The sequence below is a fragment of the Hordeum vulgare genome, chromosome 5H (assembly GCF_904849725.1).
Source record: "Hordeum vulgare subsp. vulgare chromosome 5H, MorexV3_pseudomolecules_assembly, whole genome shotgun sequence".
NCBI classification, from domain to species: domain Eukaryota; kingdom Viridiplantae; phylum Streptophyta; class Magnoliopsida; order Poales; family Poaceae; genus Hordeum; species Hordeum vulgare.
In genome coordinates this window covers 61,640,799-61,660,126 of record NC_058522.1, presented here as the reverse complement: position 1 = coordinate 61,660,126, position 19,328 = coordinate 61,640,799, and the positions used below count along the sequence as shown (strand labels likewise).

Below are 19,328 nucleotides of genomic sequence, written 5' to 3'. Positions count from 1 at the left end.
AGCGCATAAACTAGGGTTTAAGATTCACTCTCGCAACCCATCATCTAATAACTACTCAACAATGCATTCCCTTAGGCCCAAATATGGTGAAGTGTCATGTAGTCGACGCTCACATGACACCACCAAGGGAATTACAACATACATATCATCAAAATATCGAACACATATCAAGTTCACATGATTACTTGCAACATGATTTCTCCCGTGACCTCGGGAACAAAATTAACTACTCACAAATGATAATCATGCTCAAGATCAGAGGGATATTAAATAGCATAATGGATCTAAACATATAATCTTCCACCAAATAAACCATATAGTAATCAACTACAAGATGTAATCAACACTACTTGTCACCCACAAGCACCAATCTATAGTTCCGGTACAAAAGATTGAACACAAGAGATGAGCTAGGGTTTGAGAGGAGTTGGTGTTGTTGAAGATGTTGATGAAGATAGCCCTCCCCAATATGGGAGAGTTGTTGGTGATGATGGTGACGATGATTTCCCCCTCCACGAGGGAAGTTCCCCCGGCGGAATCGCTCCACCGGAGGGCAAAAGTGCTCCTGCCCAAGTTCCGCCTCGATACGGTGGCGCTTCGTCCCAAAAGTCCTCTCCTTCTTTTTTCTAGGTCAAAATGACTTATATACCATAAGAGGGGCACCAGAGGTGGGCCTCGGTGAGCACAACCCACCGGGGCGCACTTGGGCTCCCTGGCTCGCCCAGGTGGTTTGAGCCCACCTGGTGGGGCCCCTTTGGTACTTATTTGCTCCAATATTCCTCAAATATTCCATAAAAATTCCTCGTAAAGTTTCATCTCATTTGGAGTTGTGCAGAATAGGTAGCGTGACGTAGCTTTTTCAGGTCTAGATTTCCAGCTGCCGGAATTCTCCCCCTTTGTGTATACCTTGCATATTATGAGATAAAAGGCATTAGAATTACTCCAAAATGTATTATTATACAATAAAACAACATAAATAACAATAGCAAAACATGATGCAAAATGGATGTATCACCCAACACCTAGCACACAACCTCGCTCGCCCCACGCCTTTCCAGCGTGTCCGCCTGCAGCCCCACGTGTCATCCTCGCGTAGCCCATCTTCTTCCTCCCTCATTTCCACCTCCTCCTCAGAGAGGAGCGGGAGCCGGCCCCCGCCATAGCCACGGTGGCCGAGAGGGACGCGACGCCCTGGCCTATAAAGGCATGAGCATCCGTGTCCCCTCTAGGGTTTCCCACTCCTCCATCGCACCGCCGCCACCTCTTCTCTTCCCCCCTTGCTTCATGGAGGTTCAACAGCAGATCGCTGATGCCATGACCGGCTCCCTGCATGAGCTCATCGCATGGTGAGTCGTCGCCTCATCGTCCCCAGCAGCACCAGGAGCACGCTAGCATCCATGGGGTTCCATTCCTGCGGAGAGCAGCCGACAAGGATGATGACCCCGACGTCCCCGACGACCGGAGCTTCTTCATCTCCGGTGAGCCTTCTGCAGCAGATCGTCATTGCGTCTATGACCAGTGGGCCCGTGTGTTAAATTATATCCTGGGTGTATTTTATTTTAATTGTGTGCTATTTCCATATTTGGAATATTCGAGGAGTGGAATATGCCCAATCTGGCATATGCCAAATCAGCCTCTGATTTGACACTTAAGTGATATAGGAATTAAAGTAGATTTTATTTTTTATTTTGTGGTGTTTATACACATGCAAGTATAGCAGTGTGATATATGGATATGGGGTAGAAAAACCAAAGGAATCCAGTGGTGGCATTGGATTTCACTTTATCCTTCGGTATGTTACTTGCCCGAGATCCGATCGTCGGTATCTCCATACCTATTTCAATCCCGTTACCGGCAAATCTGTTTACTCGTTCCGTAATATAAAATCCCGTGGCAAACTCTTTAGTCACATTGCTTGCAAGGCTTGTTTGTGAATTTGTATTACCGAGTGGGCCCCGAGATACCTCTCCTTCATACAAAGTGACAAATCCTAGCCTTGATCCACGCTAACTCAATGGACACCTTCGGAGATACATGTAGAGCACCTTTATAGTCACCATTTACGTTGTGACGTTTGATACTCAAAAGGCATTTCTCCGGTGTCAGTGAGTTACATGATCTCATGGTCATAGGAATGTATACTTGACATGGAAAAAACAGTATCAATAAAATAACACGATCACATGCTACGTTCATAGTTTGGGTCTTGTCCATCACATCATTCTCCTAATGATGTGATCCCGTTATCAAGTGACAACACTTGTCTATGCCTAGGAAACCCTAACCATCTTTGATCAACGAGGTAGTCAACTAGATGATTACTAGGGATGGTGTTTTGTCTATGTATCCACACATGTATTTGTGTTTCCATTCAATACAATTCTAGCATGGATAATAAACGATTATCTTGAAACATGGAATATAATAATACTATTTTATTATTACCTCTAGGGCATATTTCCAACAGTTTTCTCGAGGCCACCATCGGTGCCTTCTTGTTATGTTAATATGCAATCTGATCTTCTATTATGTATATTGTATAGAATGTGCAATGTGTTGCTAAGTTAGCTGTTTGGTTCATTCATTGTGACGTCGAGTTAACAAATTTATTTCAATTCTGAAATGCGATGTTCAATTATTGTGGGTTCAAATTTATATTGTTATGCAGTGAGAAATATATCGAATTTGACTATACTAAATACATGATAAACATATATAGTTGCTACATTTCCTAGTTCTTAAGCATGCTTGGTTTGGATAACTAAAATTTCCATGTGTCTCGAATTAATATGTTGGATCTGTTTACTATTCATCATTTTTTTCTTATAGTACGCCAACTATCACTTAAACTGATCAATAACTATCTTATATGTGTTACAGGAAAACAATGGGAGATACCGAGGTTTACCATCCAAGTTCTCCCATGCACGTTCCTTTGGCTAATAACACATTATTGTACAATTTTGCAGCAGGTATTCTAATATCTCATCTTGTAACTTTTTGTTCTTACACATGTAGGTCTTGCTGTCAGAGGTTTAGACCCATTGTTCGATCCATTTTGCATATGGGGAAATGAGATGTCCATGAATATCAGGCAAGTCAAGAAACTCAGAAAGATTGTTAGGATAAAGAAACTAGCGGTGAATAACAACAAGATCTTTGTTTGTACAATGAAGAAGGCACCAGTCAACTATAGGATGGTATTAACTCTTTTACCTAGTTTTTTCCTCTACGTCATTTCAAAATTTAGAACAAATATTTATGCATATATTTGTTTTGAGTCATTTACAAAGCATTTCACCGATGATTAACTCTCAAACCACATGCATGGTCAAGAGACGAAGAAGGTGTTCATTTAACATGCATAGTATAATATTGAAGTCTTCATCAAAAGGGCGAAGGTTGGGCGGGCAATCATCCACAAACGCTTGCCTAAAGTTGCAAGGACATTCAACATCACTGAAGGCTCAATATTCGCCTTCAGATTCAATAGTTTTCCAGATGAGATTCATCTTTCTATTTACCGATATGATGCTACTTTCCAAAGATTTTAGATGTTGCATGTGGAATTTGGTGTTGTTGAGTAATGTAGTAGCTAGCTATATGATGTAACTGAGTGCTGAAGCTATCTGATGTTGTACTCTGATGTATTCAGTTATGAAATCCTGGTTTCCGTAATACGAATATGAAATATATGATGTGTTTCATTTGAAATGTCAATTTGATTACTAAACGACTTATAAATAAATGGCCAATTAGCCTGTTTGTTGGTTTTTAATGCATACAGTTTCTCAGACACCGCCACACGCGTGTTGGATCAGTGAACAATCACACACGACTTCTGCACGTCAAATGTTTGCATTAGGACACACTGCACAAACAGTTTCCACATAAACTTCGTGTGTGATGGACAACCAATGCCATACAGTTTCTTCTAGGAACCGTTGTGTGATGCTAAGAACATCTCACATGGTTTTCCCGTCTAATCGTTCACAATGGATCACCCGAGCGCACATGCGTTCTTTTTACTGAATGTGTGTGACCGGAGGTCTATCACCGATGATTTCTGGGTCGTGTGGGATTGACCTTCCTTATCGCACACACATGCAAGGCGACAGTTTAAATCTTCATCGTGAAAAGGGTGTAAAAACCATTTGTCTAGGACGCGTCTTCAGCAGTGAAGTACCATGAGTGACAAGACTCATTGCCCCTCTTAGTACTAGTACCCTACCTTTGTGGATCAACACAAGCGATTTTGGTAGGAGCTACCAATATCTACCACCTAAAGAACAAAGCAAAAATATCAAGGCAATCATATCTTTTACAACAAGAAGGGGGAGTTATCAACTTGGAAATTTGGGATGCATGATCAAACCAAGAGCGCACAGGCTCTACGGAAATGTGGAGGATTATTGTTGAAGGCTTTAGTCCCTTCAACCCCAACGACCTAATTCCACAAGAAGCTTGTGATGATCAACTGAATGGTTCCACATGCATGTTGATAACGAAGGGTTTGTCCGAGGGGCGAAACAAATTTACTTCCATATCTAATATTCTTAGCAACTATGTGATATCTATTGTTGTCAAAGACGGGAACCTCCACACTTTAACTATTAATATATTAAATGGCCAAGATTGAGATCACTTCTTTGTGTTGGAATAAATGAGAAACCTCAAGAGCTCCATGAACGTCTCAAGACCTATGTTGTGAAACTTCAAATTATTGAGTGTGGCAAGTCCAATGATGGATTCACCATCACCATTCGTCTCCTAGTTGAGAAGTTGTTGATCCCTCATGCTCCACGCTATGAGGATATGATCTTCCACATAAGACATGAGTATGTTTTCTTGAAGATGACTCCCGATGATGTGATTGCTACCTTCTTGTAACATGAAGAATATGTGTCAAATGGGAAGGAAGTGATTGGCAAACAGAATAACAAAGCCAGCTCTAGTATTGAAGGAGAGGCATGTCCATAGAAAAGTTCAAGAAGAAGAAGAATAAAAAGAAGAAGAATAATAATAAAAAAGAATAATAATAAGAAGAAGTAGATTGGCTAGATTTTCTTTGACTTTTCACTGGTTTGAGGAGCCTTCAAGTACCTCTCCTCATAAATGATGTATTTTTTTATTTTAATAAATAAAGCATTTTTAAAAGACAAAAAGATAGTGCACATGGATTAACATGAGTTTTAGGCTCATAACAAAAAAAACATACGCCTAAAAAACGAAATGACAATCAACATGCAGACACAAAATTCAACTAAAACAGAACCGTTTTTAGCCGGATGAAAATGAACATGTTTATCTTGCGAACGTTCGCTGGGGAGAATTTGCTAGTGAACGCCCCAATTGCCATGCCAAAATAAGTAAAATTGCCATGCATTTTTTTAGGGTTTGTCATGTATGTAAGGAAAAATTGTCATGTTTAGGGGGAAATGCCCTTTTGTTTTATAAAATGACAAGTACGTTCCCTCCTAAGGAACGTTCGCCAGTTATATATATCGAAGAATATACATGAACCCATCAAAGGGGGGGGGGGGGGGGGCGGTTTGATGTATACCAGAAAAGGAAACTGTGCGTCCCGAGTTAAACGGCGGACGTCCACCTCATAGCACAAGGGCCAAAGGAGAGACGCAGCGCAGTGCGTGAGAGTGAGACCCCTCGTTCATCTCGGTCCTCTATCCAGCGGGCGGCCGCCGCACATCTTTCCTCCGCCCTCTTCCCCATCTCGCCGCAGCAAGGGTAGTGTCTTCCTCTCCCTGTTCGGACCCAACCCCTGCTCTCCTCGCTCCACAAGCCAACCTCCTCTCGTGTCGGGGAATCGGATCTAGCCTAGCCCCCTCTGCGGCGCGGCGGCGGATACCGCCGAGCCCTGGTGCTGATACCCACAAGGTGTACCCCAAAACCCTACAATTGATATATATTTTCCCTGTAATAATGTGTTCGTAGCTTTGATCCAGGTACCAGACGGCAGTTCGTATGCAGTCTGCTACTGATGTTACATGATGTATTCGTAGATGAAAACTGACCTGATGGGACTGTTACAGTTTGTGATGGGAGACATGGTTACGGAATTGGACGAGGCACAAGTAAGAGATGCAGAGAACTCCACGGAACAGAGGGAGGCATGCAATGTAGCTGACGGTGAAGGTCCCCCTGCACCAAAGTTGCCTAGTGGAAAGGTATCACTTGAACATGTATCTGTTTGGTGTTTGGGTGCATTCGTCGGTTCGAAACACCACTGGCTTACCCGTGCGATGGCTAGCTCGTAGGATGTTAAATGCCATGGTTACTTGTGTTGTAGACAATTTTTTTTAGGTAAGGGCTTGTTGGGCTACAGGAATTTTAATGCATTTGGTACATATCTTAAGTAAATAGTCCAGGAATAGTACTACGATTACGATGTGTGTTGGTGTTACCTATCGACATGGATTTTCTTATCATAGCTGGCAATGTTCATATCTCATAGCGATGCACATGAAGTGACTTTATAATCTTGTAGCACTGTGGCCCTAGTGCCCAGTAGGTACCAATTATTCAGTTTGTATGTGGATACATTCATGTGTGTGGTTTTTGCCTATCTGTGGGTACCATATGCGCCCAATGACTTAGACAGAAATAAAGCTAGGCTTTTGCCTGTGTTGCAGTTAAATTAAACAACAAAGCAAAGTTTGTAGAGGAGATTACCAACGGACTTTGCAGATAATAAGTAACCACTGAATGTGCGTCTGTCAACGTACTAATTATATGTCCCTTCATGGCTGTTATGCATTTTTTGCTGTTTGAATTGAAAAAGGAATTTGTGGTGAATTATTTATCTATTAGTCTTTGTGTTGTTTAACGGGGAGACAAAATTCTGACCGAGAATGATTAGTATCTTGTAGATTAATATATGTCACTTTTCTATTTCCCGAGTCATCCTATCATGCTGCATTTAAACAGATTAAATACCTAATACAGGAACCTGTTGGCAAGCAATCAATGACAGAAGGAAGACTGCAACCAGCCGGTGATAATTTCCAGGTATGCAGACAAAAAGAGCATAATTATGACCTTCCTGGCTGTTATGCATTTCATTTTGTTTGAGAAAAATAGAGCGGTTAGTCTACCAATTTTTGTGCTGTTTGACTGGAAGTAATGATTCTGACCTAGAGTGATTAATATATACTATTAGTCTCTGTTGTTTGACTGGAAGACAAAATTCTGACTGAGAGTTATTATTGTAGTGTAGATTAATATATGGCACTTTTCTATTTCGTGAGTCATCCTATCCTTCGGCATATAAACAAATTAATACCTAACACAGGAACCTGTTGGCAAACAATCAATGACAGAAGGAACACTACAACCTGCTGGTGATAATGATCAGGTATACAAACCGAGGAAAACATAATTATGTCACGCAAGTTAGATACCTGAATATGGCATTTCACAGTGGCTTAACATAAGATATTCATTGTAGTGCAGGACCCATCTTCAGATAGTATTGAAAAGAATACAGACGGACTACTGGCAGATGGACGGGATCAACTAACCAACTCAGTTTACCATCCACTGCAGCAAGCTGAAGAAGAAAACCAGTTACATGATAATGTGGAAAGCAACGAAATGCTAAGGAGCAATACCAGCAGTGAAACTGATTCAGACAGCAGCTCAGGGAGCGACTCAGATAGTGAACTCGGAAAATACTTCTATCCTCAAATTGAGCAATTGGAGATGGCAAAGCAACCAGAGCCTGGAATGAAATTCCAAACCCTAGAAGACGCACACAGGTTCTATAATACATATGCTCTCCTAAAAGGTTTTGAGGCAAAGCGCGGTACAAATTACATGAGAAAGAAGTTTCACCTCATATGCAACAGGAGTGGTAAATCGAAGGCAACTCCGGACCTGCACAGGAAGCGGAAGAGAAAATCTATAGAGAAGACAAATTGCCAAGCAAAGGTAATAGTGAAGCTTGTTAAGGGCCAATGGGAATTCACAACAGTCCGAAATGAGCATAACCATCCGCTATGTCCAAGTTCTTCCCTCACAAAATTCTACTTGAGCCACAAACACATATCAACTGAAGAAAGGTCATTTCTGAAAGTTCTACAACGAACTAGGATACCTCCAAATAAGGTTATGAAGATTTTTAGGAGAATGAGAGGCAGCTTTGGAAGCATACCATTCAAGAAAAAAGATGGGACCAATTTACTATGTGCAGAACAACATAGAAAAGAGAACTCAGATGTTGGAAAAACATTGATGTACTTCAAAGAAAAGGAGCTTCAGGATCCAAGTTTTCAATGCATGAAGCAAACTGATGAAGACAACATAGTTCATAGTGTTTTCTGGACTGATGAGAGGTCTATGATGGATTATGAGATTTTTGGAGATTCCCTGTTGTTTGATGCTACCTATAGCACAGATAGGCATAACATGCTGTTTGCTCCTATTATTGGAATAAATAACCATGGGAGAACCCTCTTGTTAGGATGTGCCTTGTTACATGATGAGAATGCTGAAACTTACAAATGGATGTTTGAAACACTTTTGCATGTAATGGGAGGTAAAATGCCAGTATCAATTATGACAAACCAGGATGAAGCTTTGGCAAAAGCAATTGCAGAGGTCATGCCACAAGTAAGGCACAGGTTGTGCAAATGGGATGTACTGGAAAAAGCGCAACAAAATATTTCAGCCTTCATGGCAGAAAGTGGCAACATAAAAGCAGACCTGGATAGATTGGTTGACAACTCACTGACAGAAAAAGAATTTGAAGAAGGGTGGGGTGCACTCATTGAGAGGTACGGCGCAAGTCAAAATGAGTACCTACAACTCTTGTGGCAAAGAAGGAAAAACTGGGTGCCTGTTTATTTCAGACAAGATTTCTATCCATTTGTTCAATCACATGGATGTGGTGAAGGGATGAACTTATTATTCAAAGACTATGTGCTTTCTATTGACAGAATAGAGAAGTTCATCGAAAGATATGATGAGATACATAAGAATATAATTAAAACAGATGAAGAAGATAGACTGCAAACAGGAGCTGTACCTTCATGCTTTTCATTGCAGCCAATAGAAAAGCATGCAGCTAATATTTACACAAGGCAAATATTTCTGAAAGTACAAAGAGAACTTCTCCACTCTACCGCTTTCAATGTGCAGGAGATCCAAAGAGGGGCTATGTACCGACTGAACAAGGTTTTCAACTATGAGAATCCAGAGTTTGATCGAAATAACTTTGAAGTGCAGGTTGAATCTGCCACCAATGCATTCAAATGCCAGTGCTCAAAGTTTACCAGGGATGGAATACTGTGCTGCCACATATTCAGACTTTTCACACAGTTTGGAATCAATCAAATACCAGAGCAGTACATAGTACCCAGATGGACTGAAAAATTCAGAGAAGAGAAGGAGAAACAGTACAAGGAAAAATGCTCAGAGAAGATGGACAGTACAATGAGATACACAAATTTTATGACTAAAATGGCTGACCTTGGCAAAACAATATGTAGCGATGGTGCAAAATATGACGCATTCATGCTTGAAGTCGACAAGATTCAGGAGAACTTCGCAACGGCACAAAAATAATACTGCACATAATTATATTTGTGTTGTGGACAAGGGGGCAGGCAATAGAAGCATCTGCGTCACTGCAGGGTTACTGTTATGCAAGTCATTTTGTTGAACTAACTGACCACCTCTACTGGATACTAGACTTGCGCTGCTACCGTGTTTGGAATTCGCCAGTTTTGATAGGTTTGAGTTTGAGTGAACCTGTTGTTGAACACCGGAGTGTCTTTGGTGTGGGAATCAGGATGTCCAGCAGCAGGATTCTGTAGAGAATTAGGAGGATCCTCATGTCCAGTATGAAGTAGAATAGTTAGGATGTTTATTTTAGCTAATTATAAGAATCGAAGATAATGATAAGAGTCCAAGTGAACTAGATGGCGTCTAGGCAATGTCTGTTAGTAAAATGCCAGAGATTAGAGCTGGTGAGTTTATCTGCCCCAGGAGTTCATGTGATTAATACAGTTTGTGTTGAATGCGCAATACTGTTGGCCTACTGCTGCCATGACTGAGATAATTGTCCGATCCAGCATTTTGCTCTTCTCTGAAAGCTTGTGCCCTTAGATCTGATATCTTTTGGTTTTTCCGTGAAAGTCCAAGTTGGATCAGTTGAGACCTGGATATCATCTATTTGAAAGCGTGTTTTGTGTTTAAACATAATTCCAACACAACTGAGATAATCCACGGAAAATCTATGCTACGCACACATGCACACTTGCTCTCCCATGTGGGGCATCCTAATGGGATTTTTTTTTAGGGGAATGGGATTTGCTACGATCTCCATTTTCTTTTAGGGTAACTAGGGAAGCAATATCCCGCAGGACCCTATAAAGACTACCAAAAAAATAATAAAAGAAGAATTTTTTTTGAAGGATTAAATTACTGCTCCCGAATATTTAATTGACTGGTGGGCATTCGGTTTATTAGGTTCCTGAATATTCTTGCAGCAGAGCAACCGGCTCACAGCATGCATGAGCCTTCAGATGGACGAAGATAATGGCCATGCTTGTCCCTTATCAGTACTGCTTCAACTCCTTTATCGGTCAAGTTCACTGTTTTGACCATTTTCTCGAAGTTTAGCCGGATGTTATTCTAGGTGTGATTTTTTTTCCGGATCTGATCATTTTTCTATCGCCACTTGCGACGATAGGGTTGCACATACTACCGCCACTCCTTGTAGGGTAGGGACCCGGTTAACGTAGATGGCGTCGTCTGTCCTGCTGACGTGAATAAGTGCCTATCATCACAAGGAGAGGCGGTAGGGTGTGCAAGCCTACCGCCACAACCGATGGCGGTAGTGCAAGCCTACCACCACAACGGGTGGCGGGAGGGTAGTTAGTCTGGTTAAATGAGCGAGGGGTGATTTGGTGGGTTCCACCAGCCACCCATTCATTCCCAAATGCCCCTCTTCCCGAGCTGAGCTCGTCTGCCCTCTCTCTCCCTCATTCTTGCCTTCATCAAATCCATCTTCATTGCTCGGGGTTTTTGGTGGTTCGAGCCCAATTTCATCACTCAAGGTACCTCACTTACTCTCTTTTCTTTGGTTGGTTGAAATCATCTCATTTGATGTCATTCTTTACTTGTATGCAAACCTAGTTTAGGTCATTTTGGTGTGAAATCAATGGATTTGAGGGATGATAGGGTTGTTTCTATGCTTGTATATGTGTAGTATGCCTAATCATCATGTTTGTAACACCGATCTATAGTTATTGTTAGGCATTTTTGTAGGTTTAAAGTTAGGGTTAGGAAATGTCATTAGTAAGTAGTTAGTGTTAAGCAATGATATTTTGTTGTTTGTGTTGTTTAAATTTAATGATATTATGTTGCCGACCTATCATTGGCCTTTTTTACAATGTATTTAGATGGATAGACTCGTTAATGTACATTATTTGGATAAGGAGACATGTAACAAAGGCAATGCCGATGAAGGAGAAGAGTCCATGGTTTTTAACTCAAGCCCAACTTTGGAGGAGGTGGTTATGAAAGTTAGAAGTGTTTTAAATTTGATTAACCCAAAATGACGAAGTTAAGATTATTGGAAGGTATGATGTTGGAGTGGGGGTGAAGTCTCGATTGAAGAGTATGCCTATCATCGAATTGCATTGGAAGGTGTACACGGATAAAGTAGTTGAATCAGAAAACAAATCACTTGAATTATTTGCCACCAAGGTCGAGCTTCCTGTGCTACAAATTGACTTGAACCGACATGCCTCCTCACAATACATGATGGAAGGGTGGAGGTGTATGTCCCCATTTCTTCTAGTCAACCACCAAATGAAGCGGAGATGAATGATAGAGCCATGGTAATTCAAGAGGAAGAGGTTCATGTTGATGCTGATCCTGCTCATGTTAATGATGATGATGCTCATGTTTACGATGATGTTATTGCCCATGTTGATGCTTATGCGGAATCACGAACACATTTCAAATTCGTGAACAAAATTATAAAATTGTGAACATTTTTCATATCGTGAAATCGCAAACATTTATCCAATTGGGAACAAATTTTGAAACCTTGAACATTTTTCAAATTGTGAACAACTTATATTTTTTTAAAAACATTGAACAAATTCTGAAACTGTGAACATTTTTAAAAATTAAACTTGACAAAAATAAAAGATATAAAAATAAAAAAATAAAAAGGAAGAAAAAAATATTACAAAACAAGGGATTTTTTTTAGAAAAATAATAAATAGAAAATAAAAAAAAGAAAAAAAGAAAAACCAAATGGAAACCGGAAAACCAGTTCAGAGAACCTTCTAGAAGTTTCATAAAACCAGAAAAAAACGGTGGGGAACCTCTAGAAAGTTCCAAAACCGAAAGCATTGGAACACTTAACCGTTGCGCCGCTGCACGGTCGCTCGTCAGTGCGAAGCGTCGGTATTTTGACGCAACGAGCTGCAAATAGCATTTTCTACGAAGGTCTGCTCTCGCTTAAGGTTTTTTCTCTCCCCGTTTTGTATTGAGCCGGTCCATTTACGCACACAGAAAGTAAGAAAAGAAATGGATAAAGGAGAGAACAAGTGTTCGATCCCTGTCATGCTAATGAAATGTTGTAGGTGCGCGTTGTACTTGACATGATTCAAGCCAACTTTCTTTGAGTTTTTGTTTCTTTTTTCGTTTTTGTTTTCTTCTTCATTTTCATTCCCTTTCGCACTTTGTTTCTTCTTTTTCTTTTTCTTTTGTTTATTTCCATTTTTAGGCTTTTTTGTTCTTTTGGTTAGTACTTCTTTCCGGTTTATATGGTGCATTTTAAAATTTTCATATATTCATTATATTAGGCTTATTTTAAGTCTAATAGAGTTAAAGTGCTTTGAATCTCACGTCATATTTAATTCAAGGAGATAACATAAAAGAAAATAGTGGCTATGCATGCATCTTTTTTACATGCATCATGCAAGTTCAATGAGAGGGAGGGTGCTACACTTATTGCTTTGGAAATCGAATATGTGAGAAATATATCATTGACTAGTTAAAACTTATGTCATCCACTTACAATTCACTTTGGCTTATGAGATTTCAAATTTTAGCCCAATAAACTTGAAAAGAGGGAGTACCCTACATTTTTACATACGATCAGCAACATTTTTCTAATACACATCTAACATTTTTCCAATACTTGTTCCTGGTTTTTCCATTGTTTCTTCTCCTTTTTTCTATTTTGTTTTCTTGTTTTTTTAATGTTTGTTTTTGTTTTCACTCTACATTTTTGTACATGTCAAAAATATTCTTTTAATAAGATTTTTTATACACATTCAACATTGTCCAAGTACTTATTAACATTTTTCAAATACTTTTTAAACATAATACTTATTCAAAAAATTTCAAGATACATGTTCAACATTTTCAAATATTTTTTGAACATTTTATAATACTTATGTAACATTTTCAAATACTTGTTCAAATTTTTAATTCTTATTCAATATTTTCAAATACTCGTTCAAATGTTTTGAAATAACTTTTCAGCATTATTCAAATACTTGTTCAACATTTTTAAAATACTTATTCTACATTTTTAAAATATCTATTCAACAGTTTTCAAATAGTTGTTCAAAATTTTAAAAACAATTATTCAAAAAAATTGAAACGTTTCAATAGAGTGTTTTTAATAATATATACATTCAATTTTTTTAAATGTAAACATAATTAAAAAACAAAAAACAAAATAGGAAACATAAATAAACGAAAATATGAGGATGTGGCCTCTAGGCGCTGGTGTGTCGGCCCATCTGCCCCCTCCGTCTTCAGGAAGAGAGAGTTCCTTATTTAACTCCGAGCTTAAATTTTATGCCCTATTTGATATCGCTAAATAATTTCTTCCCTATCTAATAATGAGTCTAAATTTTATGTCTTTTCTAATATTTTTGTCCATTTTAAGTTAAATGACATCTAAAAAGGTCCTTTTGCCCCTTATATGGTATGTTTGTGTGCTCGCGTGTATGCTGCTGCTGCTTGTGTGTTTGTGTGCACACGTGTGCTACTATGTTGTGTGTGTGTGTGGTGCTGCATGCATGCTTGTGTGCAGCTACGTGTGTGCATGTGTGTTTCTGCATGTGTTGCTATGCCGTGCATGTGTGCTACTGCTGCATGTGCTGCAACGTGTGTGAGTGTGTGTACTGCTGGCTGTTGCATGTGCTGCTGCGTATGTGTGTACTGTTGCGTTTGTGTGTGTTGCATGCATGTGTGTGTGCACGGCGCTACGCGTGTGTTGGTACGTGTGTGTGTTGCTGCTGCTGCATGTGTATGTGCTGCTCCATGTGTGCTACTGTCTACTGTTCCGTACTGATGTTATGTGTGCTACTACCCCGCACACAGACATACCACATGAAGGGTAAAATTGTCTTTCAGGTATCATTTAGGCTTAAAATGGACAAAAGTGTCATAAAAGGCATACAATTTAGACTCGTTGTTAGATAGAGAAGAAAGTGTCATAAATTTAAGATAGCGTTAAAAATAAGAAATTGTTTCCTTCAGGAAGGGGTTCCTCACTCGCCTTCAGGAAGAGGGACCCCGCAACGGCGACCGTCGGAGCCTAATCCTTCTCCGTCACTATCGGGAAAGAAGATTTCGAGGATGTGGTTTGCGGTTCCAGGTCCAGGTGGAGGTGGCGGCGAGCGACTTGAAGCCCTACCGTGGAACTAGGCTCTCCACGTGCGTTGACCCCGCTTGGGTCCGAAGGGTTATCAGGAAATTCGACTAGGTGGTGGCAGTGTCCTTTTTTTAGGAACCGACAGGAGCGGTGGTGGCATTATCTCGCCATGGAAAGAGACGGTGGCCTCGGAGGAAGAGAGTGAGGGGACGGGGGACGTAGAAGAAGAAGGTTATTTGGGTCTTTCGGCTCGCTTTGTATACAAAGCAACTAACCAATACAATCAACGGCAGGTGTTGGAGCAGACAACATAATTATGTTGAAAAGAAAGACAAAAGAAAAATAAGAGAAAAAATGCGAGCAACACTGGATCAACGACAGTTGTAGTGTCCCACAACTGTTGCGCCCACCGTATAATTCCATCACACTTCAGTGCCATCGGGTTGTCATGTGCCAAGCAACACCTTCAAGAAGGACCGCGATGACGACGACGCTGTTGCCCAGACAAGTCCTAGGATTTCTCCTGGCACACGGAGGGGAGCGGGGGAGAGGTACATCCGACGCCCTTCAGGAAGGGAGGGGCGCCCGCAGGTGTCACCGCATCGGTGTCAGTCAGATCCGACACAGATTTCTCCCGACCCCTCGCACCCACCACCCGGAACCAATCCTTAGCTCCACCATGTCAACCAACCACCAACATGCGCCACCATAGTCACGCAGACATCACCATCGTCTCACCACAGCAAACGCAATGAGGTCGGCTAGACTGAGACACATCCACCATAGACAGGGACCGGCTGTACCAAAAATGCGTGGGAGGGGACAACGTCCACCGACACATATGGTAGCAGACCGAACGCAGGCGCCCGGGCATGCTGGACCCCCTGCCTAGTCAGGCCCAGATCGGGCCCGTTAAACCCCTGCGAGTGTGCTTCACCACACACAGCACATGAGTCGTCACCCCCATCTCCCGTATCGTGCTAGACCAGTCGGAGACGACCCGTCGGAGACCGAACCGGCCCACCCTAACCGAAATCTAGGCCCTAAGGGCCCAGATCTGGGCTACCATGACGCTACAGGCCAAGCCTCGCCGCCAGCCGCCACCGCCGCCAAGGGTCCGCGCCGTCACCGTGCCACCGCCCGAACTGCCTCGGGCATCGCCCGCCGAAGACCACCGCCACCGGAGCACGTCGCTAGATCCGGGAACCGCGATGGGAAAAGGCAGGGGGCCGCCACCATCGGCCTCACGGCGCCGTGTGGGCAAGCGCCCGGCCACGCCTGCCGACGACAAAGGTGAAAGGGTGGGAGGGAGGAAAGGTTTGGCGGCGGGAGGAGGAAGGGGCCGCCCCGGTCGCCTCGCTCGGGGAGGCGACACAGAGGTACACGGGGCGTCTCGTACCATCTCCGACTATTGACGATTTGACTATAGAGTAGTATACTTCCGATGGTAGGTATTTGGAACTCGTATTTGTACCGCAAGGGTGACTAGAAAAAGCGTTTCGTCAAGATTGTCACCGATGATTTTGTGGTAAGACCTTGCCATTTTCTATTCTAGAAAAGAGTTTCCTCAACAATATAGGTGGGGGACGTCCACAACACAGGCAACACAGTGGGGGAGGCCAACGAGCTCTGCCATAGCCTTGGTCAACATCAGCACACAGGGGGATGGCGACCTCCATCTCCGACCTCCTCTCCAGCACCCGCACCAGATAGAGTTACGACGGAATCCGACCAACTTCGATGGAGGTTCTCGAGGCCATGGCCAATCCAGCGACCATAGGCGTGCTCGTGGGAAAGCTGGCGAGGCCAACCCATCCACAAGCTCGGCGGAGGCACTCCTCCTTGAGGCACGCCATGCTCCAGTGCCGCCGTCACGTCCCGGCCAGGCACACCGAGGAGGTAGATGCTGATAACCCACAAGTATCGGGGATCAATTGTAGCCTTTATCGATAAGTAAGAGTGTCAAACCCAACGAGGAGTTAAAGTTAGAACAAATATCCCCTCAAGTTCTATCGACCACCGATACAACTCTACGCACACTTAACCTTCGCTTTACCTAGAACAAGTATGAAACTAGAAGTACTTTGTAGGTGTGATAGGATAGGTTTGCAAGAAAATAAAGAACACATAAATAAAAACTAGGGGCTGCTAAGATAAAGAAACAATTAAGTTGGTCTTAATAGAGATCTTTTTATCACAAGAAGGTTATTTGTCCCTGGGCAATCGATAACTAGACCGGTAATTATATGAGGGAGAGGCATAAGATAACATACTTTCTCTACTTGAATCATATGCAATTATGATTGGAACTCTAGCAAGCATCCGCAACTACTAAAGATCATTAAGGTAAAACCCAACCATAACATTATAAGGTATCAAGTCCTCTTTTACTGTCATATGCAACAACCCACCTACTCGGGTTTATACTTCTGTCACTCAAGCAACCCACCATAGGCAAATCATGAACATATTGCAACACCCTACACAGGGGTCACCTCACACTTGCGCGACACGGAGAGCACCATAGGACAACACCAATAATAAAACATGCAACTCAAACCAATCATGATCATCAATCAACACATAGGACAAAACGAATCTACTCAAACATCATAGGATAGCCATACATCATTGGGAAATAATATATAGCATTGAGCACCATGTTTAAGTAGATATTACAATGGAGAGAAGGGGTGTTACTCCGCTCCATAGAGGGGGAGAGAGTTGGTGATGACGGCGGCGAAGTTGTTGGTGTAGATCGCTGTCACGATGATGGCCCCGGCGGCGTTCCGGTGCCACCGGGAGAGAGGGGGAGAGAGCCCCTACTTCTTATTCTTCCTTGCCCTCCCTAAATGGGAGGAGGGTTTCCCCTATGGTCCTTGGCCTCCATGGTGGCGGAGGGGCGAGAGCCCATCCGAGATTGGATTTCTCTCTGTTTCTTTCTGTTTCTGCGTTTCTCTCCATTCCAGATTCGGGCGTTTCACAATTTCTTATATTCCCAAAGATCCGTAGCTACGATTGGGCTGGAATTTTAACACGATTTTATTCGGAAATTAGCTTTTTTGCGGCAAAAGAAGGGTACTAACCGTCGTACGGGGTGACCACAAGCCATCAGGGCGCCCCTACCCCAAGCTGCACCCCTATGGCTTGCGGGCCACTCGGGCATCGCCTTCTGTTGATTCCACTTCCAAAAATTCACATATATTCCAAAAAAAATCTTCGTAAGTTTTTATCCTGTTTTGATTTCGTTTGATATGGATTTCTTGCGAAACAAAAAACATTTAACAGAGAGGAACTTGCACTGGGCACTGGATAAATATTTTAGTCCCAAAAATAGTATAAAAAGTTACCAATATTATGTGAAAGTTGTAGAATATTGGCATGAAACAATCAAAAATTATAGATATGATGGAGACGTATCATCATCCCCAAGCTTAATTCCTACTCGTCCTCGAGTAGGTAAATGATAAAAAGGATAATTTTTGATGTGGAATGCTACCTAGCATAATCTTGATCATATAATCTAATCATGGGATGAATATTAAGACACGAGTGATTCAAAGCAATAGTCTATCATCTGACATTAAGACAATAATACTTCAAGCATACTAATAAAGAAGTCATGTCTTCTCAAAATATCATGGCTAAAAAAATTATCCCTACAAACTCATATAGTCTGGCTATGCTCCATCTTCATCACACAAAGTATTAAATCTTGCACAACCTCGGTTTTAGCTAAGCAATTGTTTCATACTTTAGTATTCTCAATTTTTTTTCAACTTTCACGCAATACATGAGCGTGAGCCATGATTATAGCACTATAGGTGGAATAGAATATGGTGGTTGTGGAGAAGACAAAAAGAAGGAGATAGTCTCACATCAACTAGGCGTATCAACGGGCTATGGAGATGCCCATCAATAGATATCAATGTGAGTGAGTAGGGATTGCCATGCAACGAATGCATTAGAGCTATAAGTGTATGGAAGCTGAAAAGAAACTAAGTGGGTGTGCATCCAACTTGCTTGCTCATGAAGACCTAGGGCAATTTAAGGATGCCCAACATTGGAATATGCAAGCCAAGTTCTATAATGAAAAATTCCCACTAGTATATGAAAGTGACAACATAGGAGACTCTCAATATGAAAAACATGGTGCTACTCTGAAGCACAAGTGTGGTAAAGGATAGTAGCATTGCCCCTTCTCACTTTTCTCACATTTTTTTGTTTTTTTGTTTTTTTATTTTCTCCTTTTTTGGTGGGCTTCTTTGGCCTATTTTTTATATGGGCTTCTTTGGCCTCTTTTATTTTTCATAAAGTCCCGAGACTCATCCCAACTTGTGAGGGAATCATAGCTTCCATCATCCTTTCCTCACATGGGACAATGCTCTAATAATGACGATCATCACACTTTTATTTACTTACAAATCGATACTAGAACAAAAGATGACTCTATATGAATGCCTCTTACAGTGTATCGGGATGTGCAATGATCTAGCATAGCAATGACATTAAAAACATGGAAACATCATGCTAGCTATCTTACGATCATGCAAAGCAATATGCAATGATGATGCGTGTCATAATAAATGAAACGGTGGAAGTTGCATGTCAATATATCTCGGAATGACTATGGAAATGCCATAATAGGTAGGTATTGTGGCTGTTTTGAGGAAGGTGG

General features: G+C 41.6%; 1 protein-coding gene across 2 annotated transcripts; it reads left to right on the top strand.

Moving 5' to 3' along the window:
- Window positions 1-5,627: 5,627 nt before the first annotated feature.
- LOC123397540 (protein FAR1-RELATED SEQUENCE 5-like) lies at window positions 5,628-10,131 on the top strand. Of its 2 annotated transcripts, none has more exons than XM_045092068.1 (5): window positions 5,628-5,895; window positions 6,051-6,185; window positions 6,964-7,026; window positions 7,310-7,372; window positions 7,471-10,131. In XM_045092068.1, exons 2-5 carry the CDS (start codon window positions 6,057-6,059, stop codon window positions 9,580-9,582), a joined length of 2,367 nt encoding a protein of 788 aa, XP_044948003.1. In that variant the 5' UTR covers window positions 5,628-5,895; window positions 6,051-6,056; the 3' UTR covers window positions 9,583-10,131. The 2 variants fall into 2 exon arrangements, with proteins under 2 accessions (XP_044948003.1, XP_044948002.1); XM_045092067.1 differs by having other exon boundaries at window positions 5,964-6,185.
- Window positions 10,132-19,328: the final 9,197 nt, after the last annotated feature.